The following is an 11,736-nucleotide window of genomic DNA, read 5'->3' as shown; positions in this document are numbered from 1 at the left end:
ACTTTGCAATTTCTCCATCTAACCAACGGTTCAAGGTCCTGTTAAGATGTTCAAACATATCTATATTCCAAAGTCGAATCTTCATCGGAGGATTCACTGCTGAAAAAATTAAATCGACATTTCTCTTATGAATATAAGGACACATATATGAAGACATTTTAAAGAAAAATGGAAGGAGATAGTAAGAAGACGTGTAAAAATTATGAGAGGGTGGTTTTGTATTTATAGACGTGCAAAAGAGCATGGGCAAGAGCAATAGCCACATGCATTGACACACCCACTTAGTGGATTATGTATGTGCCATTGCATGTGGTGCATTGGACATGTATGCGGCACTCCTAGTGGCGAAATTGACATGCATGCGCCAATGCAAATGACGCATATGTTCAAAAAAATCATTGCATGCGCCAATGGAAATGGCACATTGGTTCTTTTGTTTTGGAAAAATGGTTATATTGGTAAATATTTTGAAATTATGGTTATTTTGGTATTATTTTTTAAAAACATTGTTATTTAAAAAAAACTCCTTTTCCTTATCATTGATAGCACAATGCCTTTACATATGTTTATTACATAAGTAAACTGTTACTTGCACAACAAAAAATTGGACTTGGCCTTACTACACTAATTAAGCTTAAAATATACTTTAGTGAAGAGCACGTGACAATGTTGCTACAAACTTCAATGGTACATAACAAAATAATAAGTTGCTTCTTAGATGACAATGATATGGTTCTTGACCCAAGCATGAACACATACTCTGATGTGCTTTTCTGATCATAATAACACCTACATAATCCGGGTCTGACCATCCTTTAAGATCTTGTATCACTCACCTTCTGTACAAAATACCAAGGCATAATGATCCTTTGAGATATATGAGAATTCTTCTTGCTGAAGCCAAGTGAATCTCTATTACCCTTGTCATACCCTAACTTTTAACCCTAAGATCCCACATACCATTTGCATCCTTGCATACAAACAAGATCGCATATTGGTCCTCTCCCTCTCATCTTTGACGTTTTCCTTTTGCAGGAATCATCAAGCACCTCTTTGTCAGTGTTTTACCTTTTGTGTTTATATGTTCATTGAATATCTAACAACTAATCAAAATATCAAATATATGTTTTGTTTTCTTTAAGTCTATTGTGCAAGGTAGGGCTTTTCCAGCAAGAACATCAAGCATGGCTCCTCGGCTAGGGTTTGTTTTGATTCCTCAACAAAGTGTGGTCAACCATTGGTTCTCAAGGTCATTATCTCTAAATCATGATCTCTAAGGTTCTCAAGAACCTTTCAATCTCATTTGGATCAAGAGCATCTCAAAGTCTTGTGGCTTACTTCTCAAGAAAAGTCAAAGGTTCATGTGTTTATTTCCATACCTTCTTCAATAAGTTACTTCAAACTTTGAGCAATTTAATCAAGAGATGTTCAAGGGCATATTATTTTTAGTTAATATGATCATCCATGTACCTTGAAATTCAAGAAAAGTTCAAGTGCACAAGTTTTATTCCAAGAGGTTTGACCAAAAAGTCAACATTTGAAGTCAAGGTTCAAAGGATCACAACTCCTTCAATTATCAAGATTTTTGAATGATTCTTTTTGCATATGAATCTTCTCAATATTCTCTACAACTTCTATTTACATGAAAAGAGCCAATTATTATTAGAGGATCATCAAAAGTTTGAAGACATTATAGGTTATTTGTGGACTTAGTGAAATTTGACTTATTTTCAAGTGACTTTTTCTCAAACTTCCAAGATTTATAACTTCTTCAATTATTAACATTTGAGGCTGATTCTTTTTTTCATAATATCATTTGTGATACACTCTACAAGTTTTCTTCCAGGATCAAAGTCAAATTATGCTTGGAAGGCCATGTGATTTATTGAGACATTACAGGTCATTATTAACCATTTGGGACTTAGAATTTTCTAAGTTACATGACCAGTTTTTCGTGCCAACTTCAACGTACCATAATTTTGTGCTCAAGCATCCAAATGCAATATTTCTTGGCACATTGTAATCTCTGACATGATGTCAAAACATTGCAAAAATAATGGGATTAAAAAGCCTCATGTGTAAGATGCCTCATTGAGTTGAACATAGTGACTTGGAACTGAAGAAATCACCATGGTCCGAATTTGAACTTCACTAATTCTCAATTCCAAGCCAAATTAGCACGCTTTTTGGACCTAAACATGTTTAACCAAGTCTCGAGAAGTTAATTGACCCTTGAAACACATGATTTGGATGAGTTTTGATGGATTACAAGTCACATTTCCACACATTCTGATCAAATCAGTTTTGCACGAATTAAGCTTGATTCCATATGTATTTCAATCCAAACACATTCCCTATAAATAGAGGAAGCTACTACATTCATTTCCAAGCTTTTGAGAGCTGATAAATTCCTAGTTCACTCTGAAATATTTCCAGAAAATTGAACTATCATGTTTTGAATTCCAACTTATTTCAATCCAACGTCTTGATTCCATTAGCACCTTGTTTACTATGGAAATTGGTAAACAACCGTTGGTCCTCCCTAGGCTTAAAACGAAGGGTTACTTGCAGGATCGACCAGTTGATCCTAGGACATGTGCTAGTGCAAGTGAAACTTGTCCAAATTTCGACGAAATGACTTTGTGAGGAACGGCTCCCAACAAAGTGTCGAACAAGCGTAGGGTTTTTCCACACGAACGGTTTTAGACAATGTTATCGCCTATAGGTAACTCGTGACCGACAATGCTATAACATTCAAAAGATGTATAATACGAACACGCTTTTGGTGAACTCTATGATCGTGATAGAGTCAGTGTCGACAGCGTAAATGACAACGTACAATGATAACTCAAAAGCAAAAGAAATTAAGATAAAATGTTCAACGGGAACAATTGAAAAGTAGGGAAGTTACATTGAAATAAATGTGGTGATTCACGTACATAGCACTCTCAGAAAAACTCTTGCTTCCTCGCGCTGGGAATGGGAAGTTTTCTTATAAGTGATTTCGTAGTACAAAGTGAACACCCCTGAGCCCCTTGTGGGATACTCCTATTTATACTAAACTAGAGGAAACTACTCATAAGCTAACTCCTAGAAACTAGCAGATGTTATGACACACGATCTGCATAACCGCCGAACCCATGTCTTGCTAACTTCTTCGCATTATGGCGCTCTTACTCCTTTTGGAACTGCTATTTTATTTTGAATTTCAAATTTCTCCCGCCCAGACGTTGGGGCGAAGCTGTCTTCTGCACATTTGACTATAATTCTTTAAGTCCCAAACCTCGCGCTGGTCGACATAATGGCCTGTCGACGGAGCCAACTTTCCCTGTCGGCTTCGTCCTTTGGTTTGTTTTTTTTTTCTTTCTTGCTTGCTTCCAACATGTCTTTACCTTTTAGTAGGATATGATCCCCACATTCACAGGACTCTTTCATTACTTGTGCTTTCAACCTGCCTTAGGAATATTTCGTGGTAACAAAATGCCCCCCAGAGATGCCATTTTCTAATGTCGATGTTGATGAGATGATGGCATCTCTAAAACTGTCGAATTACCCCTTACTGTTCCCGCTTCTACTTAGTGGGACCTCTGTGTACCCCACGTGGGTGACGTCAGACAATCATGGTGAACATTTCTTCTTCCCCTCGAGACGCACAAAATCACGTATATGTCACTTCACGTCTCCAAAACTGAACGTGTTTGTCTTTTCGCTTGCCCTCTCTCCTCCACGTGTCCGTAGGCGTGGGAACGTGAGTATACGTGTCGGTCATGGAAGTGTAACCGCTCCCTCTTCTTTGCTCAGGGTTTAAGGGCTATAAAACCCTCATTCTTCTTTCTTCTTCTCTTTTTTGGCTTTCTTGATTTAGCATTCACTTGTCTTCTGCCTTTTTTGTGAAAACTCTTCCACTCCACAACGAAGAAACCTTATGTTCTTTCCATGGCCACCTCTAACAAACCTTCAGCTGCTGAACTCACGCGCCCCATCAACATTGATGGCAGAGAGTATGTCCCTGAGCCTCCATTGGTAGAAGAAAAGGAGAAAATCTGGCGTTCTCAGGTATTGATTCCTTTCTCTCTGGCTAATGAACCCTTAGCGTTTATAGGTCCTCTCCCAGAAAAACGACACCCAGAGATTACTAAAAATGACTCTTCCCTTTTTCCCGCCAGTCACATTTCTGAACCTGTGATGTCTGCTCAACAACCCTTCTGCCTTCGATACGTCGATAGGAACTTCAGGACCGCTCCTCCCAGGAATTGTCCTAAGTTTTGTGTTTGGATGGACCGGTTGGAAACGGAGAAAATCGACCACTGGAAAAGGATAGACATCTATACCCTTGTACAGATTTCCCACTGTGGCCCTCCTCAGTCTTGTGGCATGTTATTAGCCGCCCTTCAATTCTGGGAGAGTTCGACCAACTCTTTCCATACTAGGTGTGGCATGATCACGCCGACACTTCTAGACATTGCTGCGATCACTGGCTTGAGACCGACTGGCGAAGTTTTTGACTGCGAGGTCGTAGCGCCAGTCTCCTTGAGGTTCGACGTTGCTGACTCTCGCAAACCAACATACAACAACTTTATTGATCATCACGCCACTTCTGCAGGCCCCGTGACCGACGAGGAACATGTGGCGTTCTTGACCCTTTGGTTGTCCCGCTTTATTTTCTGCTCAAGGTCTATGCAGGTAGCCAAACACTTTGCTCTCCTGGCAACCCAATTGCATCAAGAGCGTGACGTTGCCTTGGTCCAGCTGATACTAGCCTCTCTCTACGAGTCTCTATCTGAGGTTGTCTGCCAGATCAGACTCTTCGACCCTGAGAACTCCAAAAAGAAGAACGTATTGGTCCATGGCCCTTTCTGGTTTATGCAATTGTGGCTTAATGCCACTTTCTCTAAAGACGTAGCCCCCTATGGGATGAGGAGGGTTGCGTGTCCCCCAGAGGAACGACATCTTACCTGGAAATGGTTAATCCCCTTGACCCCCATCGACAAGAATTTCTCAAACCTCCAGGTGTTTCGACTCATCTTCAACATCATGTTGACTCGTGTCGATTTCCTACCCTCTATGGCCCCTTTTTATCGTCGCACTGAGGGTCCTGAGTGGCTCACTAGACCTTTCCCTCCGGCTGACGGGGAACATAGGAATGAATCCTTCCTTATTTGGAGGCGGTTTTTGGTCCCTCGCTTCTTGTCGGCGGAGACTGCCAGCAGCAATCCTGGCCTAGTAGCTTACCAGCCTAACCTTGTGGCCAGGCAATTTGGCCTTTGCCAATTCATCCCCAAACCTCTGTTTTCCTCTCAAGAGTTGCTTGCCAATATCCTTTGCGGCCAACCTTGGAGCAAGGTCGAAGAGGAACTCGAAAACATTTGGACAAATCGACCGCATCTTCCCTCTCTCCCCTTTCGACCAACCCACTACTGTACCAAGGAATTCCATGATTGGTGGCAGTCCTATTTTACCCTTTATGTTGGAGATCCTGATGCCAAACTTTCTGAATTAACTGAGGCTTTTGTTTGTTTGCAGGCAAAGTCGACTAAATGTAAGGCTCTTCGAGTCAAACAAATTAGCGCTTTCCAGAATTATTTCCAAGTTGTGTATCGACCAAATAATCTTCGTGGGACCATCTGGGAAGCTGTGGTCAAACTAAAAATGAAAGTAACCGACCAACTTTCGAAACTCAAAATCCCTGCTTACGTGAAAGACAAATATCTTTACGCCCTTCACTCCGGAAAACTCAAATTCCCTCATCTGCCATTAGTCCACTAGCTTTGGCCTTTGGTAATTTGGTTCCAGTGTGGTTCTATTGTCCCATTTCGTACATACAGAACGCCTCTAAAAAGAGAAAAGCCAACAGAGTGGTCCCAATGAAGTATTATCTTCCTGAGTACTCAGGACCGCTTCATATTGATCCTCAATATGTTAGCGTGTTTGAAACCACGCAACTTGGTAACATTTCTCTGGAAATTTTAACACTCCCGTTTATCCGAATCTTGTTACTTACTTGTGTTTCCTTTATTTATTTGCAGCGCTCCCACTAAATCCTGCAGGTTCTGTATCTGCTGACCAACCTGCTCCCTCGACACAAAAGGCTCAGGTTCGACTCTGGCTGCCTCACTATTTCCTTTGACTTTTGCTTTTATTCTTAGCCATCCTTTCCTTTCTTGCAGGCTGCTCCTGAGAAATCTTTTGTATGCTATTCTCTGAAGCATCTCCATTCGCTTTTGTTTTCTACAGGGGAACATTATGTGGTTGCTAATGTTTCACTTATGTGCAGGGTCAACCACGTTTGTCAGAACCTACTGTCTCTTCCGCCTCCAAGAAATCCAAAAAACACAATCGCTTTGCTCCCGCGGGCACTGAGGTATTTCTTGTCGGCTCGTCTGCTCTTTTGGCTAGACTATTTGCTTATAACCTTTCTTCGTGTCTCTAGCACACCTCCCACCATAAATCCAAAAGCCATCATGGCCACAAACGGAAGAAACATGACTCTCCTTCCAAGAGTGGCGACAATAAAAAGAAGAGGCATCATACAACGCCTCCTTCAGAGGTTCCTGTCGAAGATGCCGACCCTCCTTGGTCGACGCTTCCACCCTTGGTGCGGTCCCTGCTCCAACTGTGGGAGCTTCACCGTCGATTGGTCCCTCCCCCGCTACTGCCTTGGGGAACACAAATCAGGATGCAGTCTCCCCTGCATCGACACAGGTATTTACCCATATTCCTATTTATTCCTTTGGATTTTTGTTGCGCTTCTCTTACACAATTTTCTTTCTCCAAGCTGATGCTTCTACTGAGTCGACTCAGCCTGTTGCTGACTATACTCCCGCGTCGCTAGTTTCTTCTCTAGCTCGCCCCTTTCAATCTGTCGACACCGCTGGTGAGTCCATTGAATTTCCTCTCCAGATCAGTGACAGTGACTCTGATTCAGTCACTAGTCCTGCGACGTATCTGGACTCCTATTCGACTAGTTCTGACTCGAGTCTCTCTTCAGCTCCCTTGCAGGATCCACGGGAGCCAGTCGGTGTCGACACCAACAAACAACAGTCCTCCCAGGCTACTCCGTTGTCGACTGCTTCTCCTCAGGTTACTTCTCCGTCAGCAACTTCTCCTTCAACCTTCTCGGGGTTGGCGATCAAGCCTTCTGCTTTAGAAGCAATTACCAGATTCCGCAATCTGGTGAAATTGCGTAATGTTTCTTCAGACTCTGAGCAATTATCTTCTGGCAAAATGGGCCCTGAGGCGACGAAAACTAAGGCTCTTATGGATAAAATCCGCGTGCACGCTTTGAACTCTGACCTTCCTTTCGTGCTCATGCATGAACCTGCTGTCGGTCCAGAGGTCTTGAGCGCACTTGCCCAGCTAAAGGATCTCCAACTCTCTGATTACGCCAGACGTGCAATGGCGACTCTAGAACAAATCTTGGTGCCTATGTTGCGCCATATTGACAGCGTTCGAGACACTGAGCGCCAAATTGTTGATACTGAGGCCTCTGTGAAGGAGAAATGGGAGTTGGTAATGCATGCCGACGCGGAAGTTACCAGTATGTTGAGGGCTATGGAGGAGCGGCAGAAGGAATTGACCTCCAAACAAGCAAGGGCCACTGAGCTACGTCAACAAATCGATGCCCTTCGACGTCAAATTGCCACCTTGAAAAATGAGTTGGACTCAATTGTTAAGGAGGAGTCCCGTTTCGTCGACGAAGTGCTACAACCTGCTCAGGCCACTGTGGAACAAACTAGCCGTGATGCCTTAGCGGTCGGTGAAGAACTTATGGCCGTCGAAGGGAAGCTTGAGGAGCTTAAAGCCTATGCTGACACCCTAGAGCCTACGTCTTTGCACTATAATTTCGAACTAAAATCCTTCCAATCCAAGTTCGCCCAGATTTTACTGATTTTACTAATTGTACTAAGATTTTGTTTTTTGTAATGTTTGAACAATGGCTTCTTGCCACATTTAATGTTATATTTCTTGCCTTTAGCACTGTCTACTTATTTTCTATGCCTTTGCAGCTGGTATCTAACATAATTATCTCCAACTTTAGTCTCGCCCATATTTTAGTCTTCCAAAATTTTGACCTCTTGAAGGAGAGGCCTGTATTTTTTCAAGTACTTTCCATTTATTCTTAAAATCCGCTTGTCTGGTGCCAACTCTTCGACCTCGTAGGCGTTATTATAAAAGGCTTGTATCACCTTAAACGGTCCCTCCAATTTGGGGACCACTTACCTAAAACTCTATCATTTCTGTCCATAGGCAGAATTACCCTCCAAACCAGATCGCCGACAGCGAATACTTTCCCTTTCACCCTTTTATTGTAGGCTCGGGCGACTTTCTCTTTCTGTCTTTGTAGAGAGTCTAATGCTAGCATTCTTTCTTCATCTATGTCGACTAATTCGTCTGTCATCATACTCCAGTAATCTTCAGAAGGTATTTCATACTGCCTTTGGATTCTGACTGCTTGGACCTGAAGTTCTACTGGCAATACTGCGTCATGCCCATACGCCAGTCGAAATGGGGTTGTTCCAGTTGCTTCTTTTGGTGACGTTCGACCTGCCCACAAAGCTTGGTCCAACGTCTTATGCCAATTTCTTGGCTTCTTTCCTATGTGTTTCTTTATTAGGCTAATGATCACCTTATTAGCAGCTTCGACTTGGCCATTCGCCTATGCGTAATATGGGGTAGATGTCAGTAACTTGACTCCCATTTCTCTTGCAAATTCTTGCACTTTTTGACCAGTGAAAACCGACCCCTGGTCGGTTGTGATAGTTTCTGGGATGCCAAATATGCAAATGATGTAACTCTGGACAAAGTCTATCACAACTTCTTGGTTCACATTTGGTAATGCTACGGCTTCGACCCATTTTGTGAAATAGTCGATACCAACTAACATATACCTTTGTTGTTTCGACGAGGCTGGCTTTATTTCTCCTATAACGTCCAAAGCCCATCCTCGAAATGGCCAAGGTTTCACAATTGTGTGTAGCTCACTTGCAGGCACATGCTGTATGCCCCCATGCAATTGGCATTCTAGACAACCTTTAGCAAATTCAATGCAATCTTTCAGCATTGAAGGCCAATAAACTCCTGACCGCATCAAGAGCCATTTCATCTTCAAACCTGCTTGATGTGCCCCACACGCCCCGCTATGTATGCTCGACACAGCCACGTATACCTCACTTTCTCCCAGGCATTTTAATAACACTCCTTCGACTGTCTTTTCGAATAATTCATCATTTATCAAGACGTATTTAAGGGCCCTATACTTTATTTTTTGATCTGTCGACCCCACGGGATCACGCAAGTAATCAACTAGCGGTTTACGCCAATCACTTCTTCTCTCGTTGTCGACAACCAGAATTTCAAAATGATTTTTATCTACTGCCCCCAACTTCACGATCGCCAGATCTGACGGTGACAACACTGTCGCCCGTACTTTCTCTCTCATTTGGATATCTTCGTCCTGGTCTTTCAACGTTTTATACCCTGAAGCCTCCTGCGCCAAATCATTTGCTCTTTGGTTTTCTAGCCGTGGTATGTGTTGGAGATTGACTTGCTCAAACCTTTTGAGTAGTCTGATGGTGACCACGAAGTACATGATCAGATTTTCTTTAACACACCTATATTCTTTCGATGCTTTTTTAATCACTAACTCTGAATCTCCCATAATTTCGACATTCCTTGCCCCCAATTCCAGCAGAAGCTCAAGTCCGGTGATCAATGACTCGTATTTTGCTTCATTATTGGTGCATATCCCTTCGATTTTGTATTTGAACTCGACTGGAATTCCATTTGGAGAAATTATGACTCCTCTTATCCCAGCTCCATGCTTATGTCTTGATCCATCGAAGTATAGCCTCCATGGTGCTAAATCTACGTAATTTTGCGCCATTTTGACCATTGAATGATCGACCAGAAAGTCTGCTACTACTTGCCCTTTCATCGCTTTCAAGGGTACGTATGTCAGGGAGTATTCTGTTAACGCTAAAGCCCATTTTCCAATTCGACTATGCAAAATTGGTTTAGATAGCATATGTTTAATAATATCAAAGTGAGAAGATACGTAAACATCAACAAGCTTGATATATTGCTTTAATTTCGTACAAGAGAAATACAGGCATAGACATAGTTTTTCTATATCACTATACCTAGTTTCAGGATCATTAAGCATTCGACTAAGATAATACATAGGTCTTTCGACACAATTTTCATCCTCTTGGACTAACATACTTCCTATAGTCGATTCTGAGGCTGCAATATACAGTCTCATTGGCCTATGCCTAACATGAGGGGCCAATACTAGAGGCTTAGTCAAATACTCTTTGATTTTGTCGAAAGCCTCTTGGTGTGCATCCTGCCATTTGAACTCTTCATTCTTCAGTCGAAGTAGTGGGGAGAACGCTTTTGTTTTGCCACTTAGATTTGATATGAATCTTCTAAGAAAAATTATTTTTCCCAAAAAGGATTGTAGCTCCTTTTTGGTCGAAGGAGGCTTGACGTCCATAATGGCTTTTGTTTTGCTTTGGTTTACTTCAATGCCCTTTTTGTGCACCACAAAACCAAGGAAGTCGCCTGCCTGCACACAAAAAGCGCATTTTAATGGATTCATTTTTAATCCACATTTCCTCATCCTCAGGAAGGCTTTTCGGAGATGGTCGACGTAAGTATGTTGTCCATTTGATTTTATCACAATGTCATCAATATAGACTTGCATGAAATCTTCAATGAAGTCATGGAACATTGAGTTCATTACCCTCTGGTATGTTGCTCCGGCATTTTTCAAACCGAATGGCATGACAACCCACTCATATGTCCCTAAGGCTCCTGGACATCGAAACGCCGTCTTCGGCACGTCTTCTTCTGCAATAAAAATTTGGTTATATCCAGCATAACCATCTAACATGCTTAAATATTCAAAACCAGCGGCCGAATCGACCAGCATCTCAGCCACGGGCATGGCATATTCATCTTTTGGGGTGGCAGCATTTAGATCTCTAAAATCAATGCACACTCTTAAAGACCCATTTTTCTTTATGACTGGCACAATATTGGCCAACCATTCGACATACCTTGCAGTTTGGATAAACTTGCTTTTTAGGAGTCTTTCTATTTCTATTTTTATCTTTGCCATAATCTCTGGGGCGAAACGCCTGGGGGTTTGTTTCACTGGCTTTCTTCCAGCTTTTATGGGCAACTTTAACTTGACCAAGTCTCTACTTAAACCAGGCATTTCATTATAATCCCAAGCAAAACAATCTCTAAATTCTTTAAGTATGGATATTACCTCAGACTTTAGTTTGTTGTCGATGTTGGCGCTTATATATGTTGGCCTTTTCTCGCCATTCTCGCCAAGGTCGACTTCTTCCAAGGGTTCTTTTGGTCGGATTCTCTCTGGTGCCTTTGGGTCTTTTTCGAACCCTAAGGGTTCACTGTCGTAAATGCAATCCAGACGCTGTATGTCGAAGTCCCCTTTGGCCAAAGTTGGTTTGTTTGGGTTTTTTGCCCAATAGCCCTATGCCCTCCTTTATTCAATGCATAGGCCTCAATAGCCATGTTTTCTTCAGCCTCTATGGCCGACTTTATTTTGTTCTCAGTAATGTATGCCGAAATATTTCTTAAAGCTTCTAACTCAGACATCATCACTGGCATCCCTCCAGCCTATCAGCCGGATACCTGTGTATGGTAGATCATCTAGGCGTTCCACATCCCAAATGAAGTTGTGAGTCTCATGTAGAGTTAGAGAGA

The 11,736-nt window shown here is 42.2% G+C and overlaps 1 protein-coding gene across 1 annotated transcript; it reads right to left on the bottom strand.

The window, feature by feature from the left end:
- Positions 1-8,656: 8,656 nt before the first annotated feature.
- Positions 8,657-9,883, bottom strand: LOC127089215 (uncharacterized). The gene is made up of 2 exons (XM_051029352.1): positions 9,112-9,883; positions 8,657-9,030 (listed from the first exon to the last, which is right to left on the bottom strand). Exons 1-2 carry the CDS (start codon positions 9,881-9,883, stop codon positions 8,657-8,659), a joined length of 1,146 nt encoding a protein of 381 aa, XP_050885309.1.
- Between the last annotated feature and the right edge of the window lie 1,853 nt (positions 9,884-11,736).

Source organism: Lathyrus oleraceus, chromosome 1, assembly GCF_024323335.1.
Source record: "Lathyrus oleraceus cultivar Zhongwan6 chromosome 1, CAAS_Psat_ZW6_1.0, whole genome shotgun sequence".
NCBI lineage: Eukaryota > Viridiplantae > Streptophyta > Magnoliopsida > Fabales > Fabaceae > Lathyrus > Lathyrus oleraceus.
Note: the sequence above shows the minus strand (reverse complement) of the source record. Positions and strands in the feature narration are given on the sequence as shown.